At 41.7% G+C, this 17,253-nt stretch overlaps 1 protein-coding gene across 1 annotated transcript in view; it reads right to left on the minus strand.

Annotated features, from left to right (window-relative positions):
• Positions 1–964: 964 nt before the first annotated feature.
• The window catches only part of DNAH14 (dynein axonemal heavy chain 14), a 204,067-nt gene continuing 187,778 nt past the window's right edge, over positions 965–17,253 (minus strand). The window contains exons 76-85 of the mRNA XM_074316462.2: positions 16,988–17,215; positions 13,839–14,036; positions 11,107–11,306; positions 9,486–9,646; positions 7,685–7,881; positions 6,586–6,698; positions 5,506–5,645; positions 4,308–4,471; positions 1,742–1,888; positions 965–1,355 (exon numbers count right to left, since the gene is read on the minus strand). Coding sequence (XP_074172563.2) covers positions 1,140–1,355; positions 1,742–1,888; positions 4,308–4,471; positions 5,506–5,645; positions 6,586–6,698; positions 7,685–7,881; positions 9,486–9,646; positions 11,107–11,306; positions 13,839–14,036; positions 16,988–17,215 — 1,764 coding nt within the window. The 3' untranslated portion in view covers positions 965–1,139. The remainder of the gene's footprint in view (positions 1,356–1,741; positions 1,889–4,307; positions 4,472–5,505; positions 5,646–6,585; positions 6,699–7,684; positions 7,882–9,485; positions 9,647–11,106; positions 11,307–13,838; positions 14,037–16,987; positions 17,216–17,253) is intronic.

Raw genomic sequence — 17,253 nt, forward strand, 5'->3', positions numbered from 1 at the left:
GTTTCCATAAATCATGGACTAGCTTAGCAAATCACGTATAATTCCTAAAACTATTTTAGCAAATGAGTTGGGCCACCTTGTACCTTTTGTTAAAATCCTATACTTGATCATTTTCTTACTGATTCCTGAATGACGGACTATGTCTTTCCAATGCTTTTCCACAGCACTGTGTGTAATTAGACTCCTCATGTATGGTTTTTTTATCTCACTTTCAGACACTACAATTTCCTAGACATAAAAATAAGAAGATGTTAATATTTTGCTCACAGCTGTCACAGAATCTGGTTCTGGATATAATCTCACCCTCTCCGCCCCTCTTACTACGGGAGAAAATGGATTGCTGGGCTTCATTTATATGCACAGGGGTGTTTTTTCTGCCAGTGGACCCAGTGCCCAGGAAAAGCGCCAATGAATGCGGCTTTAACTCCTGGCTCTGCTCCCCCTCAGCAATGGGAGCTTGGCAAGTCCCTGAAACCTCTGAGACCGGCTTCCTCATGTCCAAAATCTGACTGGTATACCACCTCGTACATAGGTGGTGTGAGGATTATACAGAAATTCTTATTAGTGCTCAACAGAGTGCTCAATAATAAAAATTCTACCTACACGAAGACCTGTTTGTATTGATCCAGTTTGCTGAATTCTCAGGATAGGCTTTTCGGTGGGAAGAGAAGATCTGAGGTCGGAATAAGACTTTAAGGGAAGACCCTCCTCTGTCTCAGATTCTGCAGGCGGCCCAGCAGGGTCGTGTTTTGTGTTTACTCAGAGCAGCTGGGAAAGCTTCCCAAGACCTGTCCATAACCGCAGAAATCACCATTTGGAGTCAAGTTCACTACCACATGCCCTGGTATCTTGCCAAATGCCATGGTTTTCACTTTTAGGAAAGTCAAAGCAGCTGCAGCCCAGGACATGCTCAGTCACCTGAACTAGAGCCCATCTGCAGAGACGTTGCCCAGAAAAAAAGCAGCTGGGGATCCCCCCGCCCCCATGCTAAAGTTTTCACGTACCGATGCAGAAAGAGGCTACACCTGCCTGCTCTGGCTGAACACAGATGTGTTTATGAAGGGTGCTGACTACATGCGAGTATCTTGAAACATGCTGATCTGGTTATAGTCAGAAATTCAATGGTTTGGTATGGAAGTTTATTTTTCATTCTCTTCACACAGCAATGCAACCTGCATTGTGATCCAGTGACTCGGCGGTTTCTTTGTGGATAAAGACACTGAGGTTAAAACGTGCGAGGGTAAGCCAGTGGTTGCCGTGGTCCTGGACCTCGCAGGTGTCTGATAAACTGGGCATTCAAAAGTCTGCAGTTCTGAATCTGTCTGGTTAGAAGCACTTGGGATTTCGGTAGAAATCTTAAAAAAAGATCCAGTAGTCAAACGGCATATAGTTCAAGCAAATCAGTAGCTCACGTTTTCTAATATGCTAGACTGGAGGGTTTGTTACAAATTAAACACATTTAAGGCTATGCAACTGCATATGGAAATGCTGCCTGGAGAATTTAAAGTGTAATCATGGCTTTATAGCACATATTCATGAGAAACAACATTGGATGTTGGCATAACATCTATTTTAGATGTCAGCAATATTTTGGGCTATTTTAAATGTTCTCTGTCTGACGTATAGCATCAAATTTCCATAGTGAACTCAGAGGGAATGGGGAATAGAAGGAATGGTTTATATTACTTACTGCGGGAAAGCTGAAGGGTCTAAGATTTGCGATAAACTTTTGGGTGGTTACCTTTGTTGGCAAGAAGTATATTTCGGGAAAATCACAACATATCTCACGAGGCAGCGAGTCTTCTAGAGTTTTTTGTTCATAATTCCACCTTGCCCCCTCGATGAATAAACCAAAAATGTGAACTCCAACGTGTGTGGGGTCTGTGCCCTAAGATCAGAGAGAAGTGGTGGCAGTGAGATCCCCGGTGGGAGCTTCCTTTACTAGAAGCTTCGTTTGAGGATGGTCGTAGGGGGCCGCTCGCTCCCCTTCAAGCCCATCCCTGCGTGAGGCAGGTTTCCCAGGTTCTAAGGTGAGTGCTCCAGTCTCCACCTGCTCTGAGCACTTACACATTGTCAGCTTTGGTCTACACACGATGACCCCTCACAGCTACGATAATCAAAACAGTGTGCTACCGGCATAAAGACAGACATGTAAAACAGACTAGAGAACCCAGGAATAGACAGTCACATACATCCTCCAATGATTTGCAATAAAGGTGCCAAGATATTCAATGGGGAAAGGACAGCCTCTTCAACAAATGGTGAAAACTGGATATCAACATGCAACTTGAACCGTTACCTTACCTTACACTGTGTACAAACATCAACTCACAGTGGATCAATGACCAAAACTTAAGGGCTAAAACTATAAAACTCTAAGGGGAACACCTTTTTTTTTTTTTTTTTAAAGAGGGCACAGCTCACAGTGGCCCATGTGGGGATCGAACCAGCAACCTTGGTGTTATGAGCACCACGCTCTAACCAACTGAGCCAACCAGCTGCTCAAGGGGAACGAACACCTTTATGACTCTGGGTTTGTTAATTTCTTGGATATGACACCAAAAGCACAGAAAACAACAACAAAAAATGAATAAATTGGGCTACACTCAACTTTTGTACATCAAAGGACACTATTAACAGAGTGAAGAGGAAACCCCCAGAATGGGAGAAAATATTTGCAAATCACGTGTCAAATAAGGGATTAGTACCTAGAATATGTAAGTTACTCCTACTATTCAACAACAACACCAAAAAAAATCCTGATTAAAACATAGACAAAGAATCTGAACAGACATTTCTCCAAAGAAGCTACACAAATGACCAACAAGCACATGAAAAGATGCTCAACATCACTAATCATCAGGGAAATGCAAATCAAAACCACAAAGAGACACCACTTCACATCCACTGGGATGGCTATAGTCAGAAACCAGAAAATAACAAGTATTGGTGAGGACGTGGAGAAATTAGAATCCCATGTGTTGCTACTGGAAATGTAAAACAGGGCAGCTACTATGGAAAACGTATGGCATTCCCCCCCAAATTTAATAGAATTACAATATGACCCAACAATTCCACTCCTAGATATATACAGAAAACAATTGAAAGCAGGGACTCAAACAGATATTTGCACGTGCCTGTTCACTGCAGCATTACTCACAATAACCAAAAGATGGGAGCAGCTCAAGTGCTTTGACTGATGAATGGATGGACAGAATGAGGGGTTCTGGACTGAATGTTTGTGTCCCAGCCAAAGGCATGCGTGGAAACCCTGTCACTCGGTGTGGCTGTATTTCAAGACGGGCCCTCTAAGGAAGCAATTAAGGTTAAATGAAGTCATACAGGTGGGGTCCTGATTCAACAGGAGTAGCTATCCTGATAAGAAGAGACACCAGAGATCTCTGGCTCTCTCCACGCACGCCCGCTGAGGAGAGGCCATGTGAGGACATGGCGAGAGGTGGCCCTCCACAAGCCAGGAAGGGAGCTCTCAGCTGCACCCCGATCTCACACTTCCAGCCTCCAGACACGTGAGAAAATAAATTTCTGCTGGCGAGACCACCCAGTCTGTGCTCTTTTCTTATGGTGGCCTTGGCTAAGACACGGTGCCTCATACGAGTACATAATGAAGTCTCATCCAGTCGTAAAAATGAAGGAAATTCTGACACAGTGATGAGCCTACAGACGTGCTAAGTGAAATAAGCCAGTCACAAAAGGACAAATGACAGACGAGTCCACTGATCTGAGTCACCTGCAGCAGTCAAATTTATAGAGACAGTAAGTAGACCGGTGACTGGATCGGGGAGTGAGTGTAATGGGTGCAGAGCTTCAGTTTGGGAAGATTTGGAAACAGATGTTGGTGACAGTTGCACAACACTGCGAATATACTTAATGTCACTAAATTGCACTCTTAAAAATAGTTAAAATGGTAAATTTTCTGTTATGTGTATTTGAGCCCATGTGGCAGTTTGGCTGCGAGCAGCCACGGGGAGAGGCTTGCCCCACTGCTTTGGAATCTCACCTTTCAGGCCCAATCTCAGCTGCATTCAGTCTCCACTCATAATGGGATAGTTATAAAGTCCATTTACTGTATGTACTTAAATCTCTTCTTCATTTAATTTACCTACAATTCTCTTTATACCCCTGGAAAGAGCGGGAGAGGTGGCGTTTGATGGCATCTGGACTTGTGCCTTGGTTACGCCCCCTAACTAGTGCCCAGCAGATGCCTGACAGGCGGTGAGTGCGGAATAAAGGTCTGTTGAGGAAACGAGGGATGGAAGGAAGGAAGGAAGGAAGGATTACTCCAGTACCTTAAAAGCTCTCCTGACAATGTTGAGTTTCCTCTGGATGATTATGGAGAATTCCTCCTCTTGGATGTTAGTGGTGTCTGAGATCACGTGGTGGGTGAAAGTCAGGTGATCGAGAGAGAGTCCTTGGGACCGTCCATAGTCTTGAAGCACAGCAGTGAGAAAGCCTTGGAAAAAAACACACACCAGTTCCTAGTGAGTCTCGGATTCAGGGGCTGTGCATTTTTCAGAGGTTCTTGAGGGGGTGTGGGGGGGGTGCAACACTGATGTCTCATGGGGAGAGAAGAGTGGAGAAGAAAGAGAGTCCGGAAACGTAAGAGGTAGGTGAGAGACTGGGCCGATGGGAGGAGAGTATAAATCCAGTGACCTCACTCACTTGGGCCTTGGTGATATTGTCTGGTCAGCTGCAGGAGCTTCTTGGGGAACGTGGATTGCTTTTGTAGGCCCAGTGCTGCTCTTATATAAATATACTTCTGACCCAATCTTGGCTGATCATGCTACCTCATCCTCCTGGCTACAAAGATGGGTCCCAGGGGCAAGTACAAAAGCCAAGTGTGTCAGAGCCTTTCTCAAGAAATGACATATGGACATTGGGAAAAGGAAGGCCCTTTTTCCTCTGGACTTGCCATGCTGCTTGTGACCATTTCTTCCCTTGGTTTCACGGAGAAAGGCTATATGCAGCAGAAAAAAAAAAAAAAGGCCAACATATACTGGAAACAGAGCTAAGATATGAGGATGCAGGCTGAGAGTGCAACAGGGAACAACTGATCACCTGGATCCAGCCGTGCCTGAATCTAGAACACCCTTGATGTCCTTCCCCTTCTATGAGCCTAGAACTTGCCCTGCGGCTGAATCAATCCCTTGGGTAGGAGCCCATCTCCAAGAGTCCCATCTTAAAATGTAGTGGCCTTTGGGAGGGATCTAGTGTTGGCCTTTGACACCACAGGATCAGTGGCCTAGAGATGAGAAAGTGAGACACCTGCCAAGGTGCCGGTGAAGTCTATTGGGGTGTGTGAGGAGATGGGGTGAGGGAGGGACGTGGGTGGGAAGAGACAGGCTGCTCTAGTGCCTGCAAGAGGCCTTGGGACCTGTCCTATGGGATCTCATCCTAAATGGGAGCAGGCCCAGGGCTGGTGCTGGAGAAACTGGGTACAAACTGGCCTGTGCCAGGTGTGGGGCTGGTCCTGGTTCTCAAGCTCACCTTGTGGAAAGAAGAAAGCTGGGAGCCAGTATCTTGCGGGAAACCCTTCAAAGAAATCACTGTTTTCATCCGAAGGATGTTTGGGTTTTGGGCTGGGCGACGGAACAGGGTGCTTCCAAGCTGTGGTGAGTATCATATACCTATCGGAAGGCAGGCCACCGGTTGGGGTGGGTACAGGTGTAATAACTGCACACTTTCAGGTGATCTGAGCAAGTCCCTCCAATCCCTCCCAGCTGCCTCCATCCTTTTCATCCCAGATTCTTCCTGACTCAGGCACCTTGTCCTGCACTTTAATGGGAACCAGCCATGGCTCTAAAGCCCATGGGATCAGGATGCACTAGGAGCAGTGTGTGTGGGTAACAAGAGTGTGGTTATTAGAGTGGGAACCCCGGCTGGGCCTGGCGGAGGCTGGAGCCTTGTTTCTGGGTTACCGACCTCTCTAACAGGACATGTAGTATCATTGACTCATAGTCACAGGGTGTAAGAGACAGGCCCAGACTTTGGGACCAGGTTTTCTGGGTTCAAATCTCATACTTCCACTTTCAAGTTGTGAAAACTTGGGGAAGTTACTTCACGTCTTTGTGCCTCAGTTTTCTCATCTCTGAAATGAGGCTGATGATAAATGATAGTACCCACGTCATATCATAGGGTTACTGTGAGAATTAAGGGGGTAGCACGAGTAAAGCACTTAGAAAAATGTTTGCCACACTGTGAGGCACTCATTGTTTACCCTCCTGCCTTTCAGATGATTCTGTATTATGTACTAAACACATTTAAAAATTACATGTAACTAATTTGTATTTCTTTCCTATTTCTCTCTGCTGGCGTCACAAGACACGATGTAGAACAATGGAAAGAGAAATGTATTAGGTTCTGGCTCTATTCCTCTTGGAGCTGAGTGACCTTGGAGGAGACTCTCAGCTTCTTAGGTTTCCCTTTCCTCATCCTGAGCTGAAGATAAGAATTCCCTCCCTTGCTTAATTCACATGTTGCTGTGACAGCATGTGAATCAACGATGCTGTGAACTGTTAAGCCCTCAGCAGAAATAAGGAAGAGATGTAAAGTGGCCTTCATCCGTACCTGCGATGTATTGCAGTGTAAGCCATTTTGGCCCAGGTATTGAAGAAATTCAGTCGCTGAATGAGATCATTAACCCAGGAGCTCAGGGGTCTGCATGACTTATAGGCATATTTCTGTTAGGATTTAGAGACACGCACGTAATAAAAAAAAATTAAAAAAAAGATTTTTTTTCCCCTGGCCCACAGAAACAATTTGTTGTTAGGGGGTAACAGGGGCGAGAAGAGGCCAGAATTTTGCAACCAGTACCCACCGCACCCCCAACTCCTACTTTACAAAAGACATTTTATAGCCACCAGCCCTCTGTACAGCTCCCTCCCCCCACCCCATCTCGCTGTACACAGCTGCCTGGCTTCCTCTGGTCCCTGGTTCATAGCAGGCCTGGGCCTATCGCCTGCTCAACTTGGAGTTGACCTGAGTCTTGAGCTTGCTTTGGCGCTGGGTACCAGCTGGCCCCTCCCAGCTGGCTCCTCTCCTGTGGACTTGTCCTCGGCCCTAATTCCTCTGTGTGCCTCTTGGGGACCCCAGTGGGGACAGGATGGAGTGTGAGCCCCAGTTCTGCTCACTTTATTGGCATTTCCAAAACTCTAATTGGGATTTCTTGAATCTAAAGAACACACACCTTTTTCTAAGCGCATATATAAGCATGTGTTTTATATAAGTATACATATGTTTTTAAAGCCTTATAAGTGACATATTTTTCCTGAAACTTTAAAAAAAATTAACACTACATCTTAAAGATCTTTTCAGTATATCAGTGCATGCCTCATTATTTGTGTGTATCATAATTTCTCTAACCAGATTCCTATTAATAGATACTTAACAGGAATCTACTTAATAGATACTTAATTGTTTTCAATTGTATGCTATTATCAACAGTCTTGTGTAAACATTTTTACGATAAAATTATTTAAGTAGAATTGCCAAACTTCCCTCTATGAGATGTTATTAATATATACTCATAACAAAAGTATGTCAGCGTCTTTTAATGGATGCACAATATTTCCTCATGTTGGTACACCACAGTTAACTTACCCTTCCCCGAAACTGGGACACTTATTTCAATCAAGCAAGGAAATAGGAAATAATAATAACTGCTTACCTGCCACAATGCTGGCACTCTCATTTGAAGAAAAGAGTCATATATTTCCTCCAATTCTTGGGTGAAGATGAGCTGTCCTTTTATAGCAAGTTGAAGATCTTTCAAAGATTCATGTATAACAAACAATAACTTATCAAATCGTTCCATTTCTTGTTTCAAAAAGGTTAGCAAGACACAATGGATAAGGGGATCATAGCCTGGATTTAAAAAAGTGGTAAAATTATGGTGTCTTTCAGATAAAATGAGGCTTTACCTGGAGAGCTATAGGATTTAGAAGTTAAAGGAATTTCGTCTATGTACACCAGAGACTGAAAAACATTTTCGGGAAAAGACCAGTTAGTAAATATTTTTTTTTAGGCTCTGTGGGCCACACTGCCTCTGTCACAACTACTCAACTCTCCCACTGTAGTGTGAATGCAGACACAGACCGTATGAAAACAAACGAGCGTGGCTGTACTCTAACAAAGCTTTATTGGTGGGAACTCAAATTTGATTGTCATAAAGTATATATGTATCACAAAATATTACTCTTTTGATTTTTTTCCCCAGACATTAAAAACAATGCAAAAAACATTTTGCTTGTGGGCTGTACAAAAACAAATGATGGGCTGGATTTGGCCCGCCAGCCTTAGTTTGCCAACCATTGATTGATACACAACAATAGCACTAGTTTTACAGACTATTGCTCAGCATTCAGTTCCAGAATGAATCTTTTTCCAAGGGTTAAAATATCAATGTTGAAAATTTAACTGGGCAAATTACTACAGTCCAACATATTAGCCCTTCAGAGCTGGGCCTGGAGACAACTAGGTTTGTTCTGTCTCCTCTGGGTCTGCCCTCACTCCCCCTTAGTTCCTCAGGATCAAGACCTCAGAATCCCATCAGAGGGCCCATCTAAACCTCACTGTCCAAAATGCTATTCCAGAAGGCAGAGACAAAGCACAGGGACCTAGAAGCTCTTTAGAATCTCTCAAGCAGAGTTGCTCCTTTCTGTTGCCACAATTATTATTTCTTCACTTTTAGTCTTGGGGCTATCCCCCACACCTTAAAAAAATCAACCAACCAACTAATCGACTGACCAACTGACTGACCAACCAACCGACCGACCAACCAACCAACCAACCAACCAACCAAACGACTGACCAAGCAACAAGCAACCAAGCAACCAAGTGACCAACCAACCTCCCTCCCAACCAACCAACCAAACGACCGACCGACCGACTAACCAAACAACCAACCAATCTCCCTCCCTCCCAACCAACCAACCAAACAACCAATCAAATGACCAACCAACCAACCAACCAACCAACCAACCAACCAACCAACTAACCAACCAACCAACCAAACGACTGACCAAGCAACAAGCAACCAAGCAACCAAGCGACCAACCAACCTCCCTCCCAACCAACCAACCAAACAACCAATCAAATGACCGACCAACCAACCAACCAACCAACCAACCAATCTCCCTCCCTCCCAACCAACCAACCAAACAACCAATCAAATGACCAACCAACCAAACAACCAACCAAATGACTGACCAGCCGACCAAACAACCAACCAACCTCCCTCCCAAACAACCCACCAAAAACCAACCAACCAACCTCCCTCCTTCCCAACCAACCAACCAACCAACCAACCAGTTAACCCACCCCAAAACATTTGAAGAGAGAAGGGGGTACATAGTAGAGGTTTAGCTTTCCATCTCATCTCAGCCTCTCTACTCTGCCTTCCCCCCGATTCCAGAGTCTTTTACTGAGGAGGATGAGGGAAGGGAAAGAAGCTCATGCCCCGTGCTTACCTTTGAGACCTTTATAAAGAGATTCCCAAATGGGGCTTGACATGATGCTCTTCAGTGTGCCTTGAGTTCGAGCATATTCTTCTTTCTCCACAGACAGTGGCAGCCGCTTCAGCATGTCAGATAAAACTTCCATCACCAGTTCATCATTACTCTGCTCACCACTGCAAAAGAAATGAAGAGAAGAATGAGATACAGCTCTGTCTACTCGAGGAGAACCCTCTATTTATGTCTCTTGTGAAGGTAAACACAGCTTCCCAGGAAGAACCACAAAACCATGATATGGAGGCCATGGAGTTCATTTCAACTTACAGACAAGAAAACTGTTCACTATACTTTAGACATTTGCAAGGAAATAGGTATTTTTAAAGTTTTCTTAAGATTTCTTGGTAAAATATTCATCATCTGAATACATCTGCATAAAGGAAATAACAAGACTGAAACGAAAAAGAGGAGGCAGCCAGACAGAGTATGCTGAGGTCCCTTTATATAGACATTCAACGGTGTGTCAAATTCCTCTGTGTTTGCACAAAGGGTCCCTGTCACACACTCAACAGGAGGTGACAGGAGGACAGTGTGTGTACGGTCTGGGTGAGGATGTGATACTAAGCAAAGCCATAGAATACTAAAGCTGGAGGATCCTCTTAAAGATGAGGAAACCAGGGCTCGGCGGTGACAGGCCCTCCCTAAGCAGTTAGTGGGTGAGCAGGGAACGGGGCACACCTCTTCCGAGTTCTCCTCTCTTACTCTATGTACTAGGGGTGACTTGTTTTTCAACAAACATCCGAGACTTCACACAGCCAGACAATGTCAGAGTAAGTGATAACCTGGAAGCCACAGCTACGTATTTAGTTCAACAGTGGTGCTTCTGAGCCATTTTACAACCCATGAAGCAATGTGTCCTTATTTTGTCGTCACACTTTGTTTTGGACTTTACAAGTAGAGTTGCTCAGTGGAATTCATCTAAGGTGGCTTTGAATGTTGGGAAGGGCAGGGTGGGATGATCTCTTTGGCAATCAAACCATCCGGGGCTTCAGCCATGTAGTTTTGGCATTAACAAATATGATCTTATTTTACAGTTACAGGCTTGAGGAGGCCTGAGAACTTGGCTTCTACACTATTTTCACCTCACAGTAGCCTTGATGGGGAGACAGGCACTAGCTCCATTTATGGATTAAGTAGGATAAGGCTATCGAGGCAGCGTGACCTCGGAAGCAGAGCTAATAGGAAGCATAATCAATATAGGCCTTTAAAAGCAGGGCTCATTCCTCTGACCACACTACCTGCCCTCCGACTTATAATGATGGTTCTTTTCCCCTGTCCTATAGAAGTACATACGATATTGCACATTTAAACAAATTCAGTGTGAAAATACCGCTCATCAGGTACAATTCAATTACTCACTCAACAAAGAGTTACTGAGTACCCACTGCGTGCGTGCGTGCGTGTGTGTGTGTGTGTGTGTGTGTGTGTGTGTGTACTTGCTTCTGTGTCATTTGGAGAATTTGGATTTTTTATTTTTAGATTATATTTTTCTGTAAGTCCTATACTGTCTCTTCAAATGAATATTTAATAGTTTTTCACTAATGATTTTTCTATTGTAGCTAACAATAATGAGTCTTACCTGATCAGGACACTGGTCGGGGTTGTTCCTGGCTGCAGGGCAATGAGATTATCAATGAGACTTTGGCCCTGGATCTCCCTGCAGCCCCTTGTGGCCTCAGGGTGCAATCGTAAAAGCTCGGGAGGGTCATCGTCAGGTAAGGACTGGATAATGTGTATGTAATCCTTTATGCTTGCAGATTCTGGCACTGGCTGACATATCTGAAAATTCAAAACTGTTAGTTTTTGCCTAGTGAGGTATCTACTTTCAGTAATGGGTGATGACAATATGTCCCCCTGAAATTTTATACAGAAGACTCATATTTGTAGGCAGATCTGTCAAAAGCTATACCTGGGACCACTGTATTGTAAAGTGTGGTTGTGTGATATGCACATATAACTTTCTCTTGGGGAAAACAGAAAGAAAGAAAAGAAAGAAAAATACTCAAAGCCTAGGGTGATTCTGACTACCCATTGCCTCAATAAACTATAGGCATAGATAATGATGCCACCAAGCTTTAACAAATCATTTTGCTTGGGTAAAACCGACAGAAGGAATGTGAATGAGCTTACGGATAACTAACCACCCAGGAATTGGTGAAGGTGGTCCAAAGGTACAAACTTCCAATTATAAAATAAATTTTTTAAAAATTGAGGAACTAGAACAAATAATCCTAAAATTTATATGGAACCATAAAAGACCCCAAATAGCCATGACAATCCTGAGAAATAAGAACAAAGCTGGAGGTATCACACTACCTGACATCAAATTATACTACAAGGCTATAGTAATCAAAACAGCATGGTACTGGCATAAAAACAGACACATAGATCGATGGAACAGAATAGAGAGCCCAGAAATAAATCATGCCTATATGGTCATTTAGTCTATGACAAAGGAAGCAAGAATTTACACTGGGGTAAAGGCATTTAATAAATGGTCCTGGGAAAACTGGACAGATACACGCAAAAAAATGAAACTGGACCACCTTCTCAGGTCATATACGAAAATACACTCAAAAATGGATTGAAGACTTAAATGTAAAACCTGAAACCATAAAACTCTTAGAAGAATATATAGGAAGTAAACCCTCAGACATTACTCTTAGTAATATTTTTACTGATAGTATATCTCCTTGGGCAAAGGAAACAAAATAAAAAAATAAACAAATGGGACTATATCAAACTAAAAAGTTTTTTCACAGCAAGGGAAACTATCAACAAAACAAAAAGACATCCTACTGAATGGGAGAAGATATGTGTCAATAATACATCTGATAAGGGGTTAATATAAAAAATTTATTAAAAAACTCATACAACTCAACACCCAAAACACCAAACAATCCAATTAAAAAATGGGCAGAGGACATGAATAGATATTTCTCCAGAGGACATGCAGATGGCCAACAGACATATGAAAAGAAAATATACTTAACGTCACTAATCATCAGAGAAACGCAAATAAAAACCACAATAAGATACTACCTCACTCCTGTCATCATCAATGACTCATCAATGAATCGACAAACAAGTGCTGGTGAGGATGTGGAGAAAAGGAACCCTCGTGCACTGATGGTGGGATTGCAAATTAGTGCAGCCACTATGGAAAGCAGTATGGTGGTTCCTCAAAAAGTTAAAAATAGAATTACCGTATGACCCAGCAATTCCACTCCAAAGAAATATAAAACAATAATTTGAAAAAATATATGCACCCCTATGCTTACTGCAACATGACTCACAACAGCCGAGATATGGAAACCACTGAAGTGCCCATCAATAGACGATCGGATGAAGAAACTGTGGTACATTTATACAATGGAGTATTACTCGGCCACAAAAAAGAATGAAATCTTACCATTTGCAACAACATGCATGGACCTAGAGGATATTATGCTAAGTGAAATAAGTCAGACTGAGAAAGACAAATACCATATGATCTCACTTATATGTGGAATCTAAAGAACAGACTAAACGAGCAAACAAAACAGAAATATACTCATAGATAAGAGAAAAAAACTGATGGTTGCTAGAAGAAGGGGGATGGGTAAAAAAGCTGAAAGGATTAGAACATACAAATTGGTAGTCACAAAATAGTCATGGGGATGTAAAATACAGTATGGGGAATTTGGTCAATAATGTTGTAAAGACTATGTAGGGTGTCAGATGGGTACTGGACTTATCGGGGGGCTCACTTCATAGATTATATAAATGCCTAACCACTGTGCTATATGCCTGAAACTAATATAAAATAATATTGAGTGTCAACTATAATTAAATATATATGTGTACATATATATTCACGAATGTAAAGTACAGCATAGGGAGTATAGTCAATGGTATTGTAATAGCTATGTGTACAACATCAGAGGGGTAGTAGACTTGGGGGCGAGGTTTATCCCTTTGTAAGGGGTGTAAATGTCTAATCATTATGTTGTTTTGTACACCTGACACTAATAAAAAAAAAAATCGAGAAGCTATTTAACGGGAAAAAAAGAGCGCTCTTTCTTCCCGTTGAGCAGCTCTATCTTCCCATCCATTAGCTCTAAGTCCTGACGGGTAAAGGCTCTGTGAGGAGAGCAGGTGGCTGGAGAGATGAAATGGTAATTCACCGAGGAATGGTAAATTAATTGTGTCATACTGAAAGTTAACAAAAGCCACTGAAAGTGAACATTAAAATGTACTTAAATGTAGATTTTAAATAATGCAGCAATGTTTAGTCGTCAAGGAATGTAAGAAAATGAATTCCTTCCTTACCTCCTCACTAGAGAAACTGAAGCCATCTTTCAGCACTTCAGGGTTACAGAACTGGTAGAGAAGGGTGTTCAGACACCGCCTGTCACAGTCATCAGTCACCTGGCCACCGTAGATCACTTCCCCAATCAGGTAGCGCAGTGTCTGCCACGGGAGACTGGACTGCATGGCCAGGGTATTTTCCATCACCTTTATGGTCACCTTTAGAAAACCCACCAGTTTTTATTATTTCAGCATGTGTTTTCAGCTTACTTTGAGGTTTAATAAAGTCAGCAACTCTCAACCAGCTACAAATATTTTTCTCAGTATGTTTTGATATCTGGTGAAGGAAGACCCCTGCAGTATTTGAATTTTGGGGTACATTCCTAGCTTATTCTTAGCATCTCTTCTTCCATGTGAATTTTATTAATTCCAAAATCCCCCTAATTTGATTAGTAATTTTGGAGGAATTGATAAGTTATGATATAGGAAGTTTTCCTATTTAAGAACATGGGATGTATTTATTTAGAGAAGGCAGGATTTTAAAAAAAAAGGTAAGCCATCAGATTGCCACTTGTCAGTTGTGTAACTTGGGCAAGTTTATTAAGTGTCCCGTGCCTTTATTTCCTTACTGTAAAATGAGGATAATTAGTGCATTTACCTCATACAGTTGTTGTGAGAATTAAATAATTCATATAAAGCAATCAGAACACTTTCAGTTTTCAACAAATGTTACTCTTTCCCCTCTAATTTATAATGTTCTTTATATCGGACACATACATTTCTTGTTAAATTTGTTCTTCAATATTTAAAAAATAATTTTATTGCTACTGTGAACATACTGTCTTTCCTACTTCCTTTCCTAGGTGTTTCTCGCTAAAGAAAAGTTATTGGGTTTTATACATTTGTATTTTCATCCAACCACTTTACCAAATTCTCTGATTCTTCTAGTTTTTTCCCCAAACTAACCTCATAGGTTTTCTAGATATAGTTATAGCATATATATTTTCTTTTTAAATTATTTTACAGCATTGATGTGAATTATGTAATTTTCTTACCTTATTGCATTTACTAGAACTTGTAAAGCAATGTTGAATGGTAACGGTGATAATAGGCTTTCCTGTCTGAGTCTTGGTTTTACTTGAAACAATTTCAGTGTTTGGTTATTTAGAATAATATGCCCTGTAGTTTTTTGGTAGTCTTTTTCATATTTAAGCAGTTCCTTTTAATTCCATGTTTTAGCCTTCTTATTAGGAATGGCACCTGAGTTCATAGTAAAAGGCTTTTCTACATCTATTGATGATAAAGTTATAGATTTCTGGATATTGAGTCATTCTTGCAATAAACCGTACTTGTTCATAATGTATTATTCTTCCAATTTTTGCTGAAATCTATTGATAGTTTACATAGAATTTTTACATCAAGTTTTAAGCAAAATTAGTCTCTAGTTCTTATCTATATAATCTTTTTGGGTTATTTTCTTGGTAGTTTCAAGCTTTCTTCAGTAAGTTTTTTTTTTCTTATAAAACAACCCATTTCAATAATTTTGTTTCTTAATGAGAGAATGCAGTCCATATTGCCCTATGTTATTTTTTTTCTTTTTACTTAGTTGTTTCTCTGCATTCCTCTTATTTTTGATAGTTGGATCAAATTGTTTTCTTTTTCTTCTTTATTTAGACATTATACTGTTCCTATTACAGGTTACTTTTTCTTTCCTTGAATTCATTATTAAAATAATTTTCTTATTTCTTGTGTTCTTTCTCTCTTTGGTTACTGGATCTCATTAGATGAGTCATTTGTCTTGGTCTTGTCCTTAGTACTTAGGTCCAGGTTTGGGGGGGCTTTCAGTGGCAGTGGCCCTGCATCTAGTGGAAGGTACACTGATGTCTAGCCTTGTGGGCTCGCAGACAGCACCTGTCAGAGTGGCAGTCCCCTGAGGAAATTCTCTCCAAGTTGCCTGACAATGAGCAACTACAACTGGGACTTCCCCTAGTGGGAGGAGCTGTGTCCCAACGCCAGATGTCCCACTTGCTTAATGAGAGGGGCTGTGCATAAGTCCAATTTCTCACAAGTACCAAGGTGCTAGCAGTTGGAATTTCTAGAAGGCTCCCTGAACACCGGGCACCAAAACTCAGAGAGCTGAGCACCCAGGCGGTTTGTTTCCCACTGGAAAATCTGCTCTTATGTTTGCCACGTAAAAGGCATATTAACCATTTGTCCAATACATGGTGCAACTACCTTTTTTAAAACAAATATATTGTTTGCCTTTTGATTAAACTCTGACTAAGCTCTGGACAGAAGTGTTCTTGAGCTCATATTCCTTGAGTACAGCTGTTTTATGTTATGTGTTGGTGAGGGGCAGAAGCATATATTCTAGGCAGTTGAGCTTGAAGCCTCTTGTGGAAACTGAAAAGTCTTATGAAGACACGGAAGAGATGGAAGGGTACCCATCTAAGGTGGGCCTAGGAAGTAGATACCCAGACGCAGAATCAAGATTTTCCTCAGGAAGTTTTTTTCGTGTCTGCTCTAACATATACACGAATGGGTAATCAAAGCAACGCTCGACACGGGAGCACAGCTGCAAGAAAAGTTTGAGCAGGTGCTACCACATGTTTACTTTAGCAATAAGGAAAACACCCTACAATATTAAGCACAAATAGAAGGTTCTATATGGAGGATAGTAAAGAAAGACTATTAGGTTAAACTATTTCCCCACCACAATGGGTCAGTGTAATCTCTCTTGCTTTAAATGAAGAAGTAAAAACAACACTTTTGTAGTGATTTATATGTGTCAGGCCCTGTTCTAAGTGCTTTACCTGTGTTATAATAAGTACTCTGCCTCTTATAACGTCCTTTAAAGTAGGTACTGACATTTGCCCTCCCCTCCCCACCCTGCCTTTTTTGGCCAAGGAAACTGAGACCCAGAGAGGATAATTAGCTGGCCCACTAAATTGTACAACTGTAAGTATTGGAGCTGTAATTTGATTCCAGAAAAGCTGGCTTCAACGTCCATGCATACTTTTAAACATTAGCCTTTTTCGCCTAGTTACAGAGTTCATTTTCAAATCACCATGAAAAACAGTATTTGTGTAGACACACAGTAGGCTTCCTGTTTGCACTGTATTGTTATTTAGTTGTTGTTACTGTTTATTTACTGAAGATACCACACTTACCTCTAAGTCTGAAGAACTAAATTGATAATCAATATTCCAGCCCAATACTCCATATATTTTTCTTTCATTGATCAGAGCATTGAAAAAACATAAGCTGAACAGAAGTTTTTTCCACCATGGTCCACAGTCAGGTTTTTCAAATATTTCTTCTGTTACCACTCCAGGCCCGCTGTGTCCAAACGTCTGAAGTAAATTACTTTTCAGTCCCAGAGGAGTTTCCACAGCAATCTTTAAAACAGATGTGAGTGAAAACAACACGTGAGGAC

The sequence above is a fragment of the Rhinolophus sinicus genome, chromosome 6 (assembly GCF_057876585.1).
Source record: "Rhinolophus sinicus isolate RSI-liver-muscle chromosome 6, RSI-T2T, whole genome shotgun sequence".
Classification (NCBI taxonomy): Eukaryota; Metazoa; Chordata; class Mammalia; order Chiroptera; family Rhinolophidae; genus Rhinolophus; species Rhinolophus sinicus.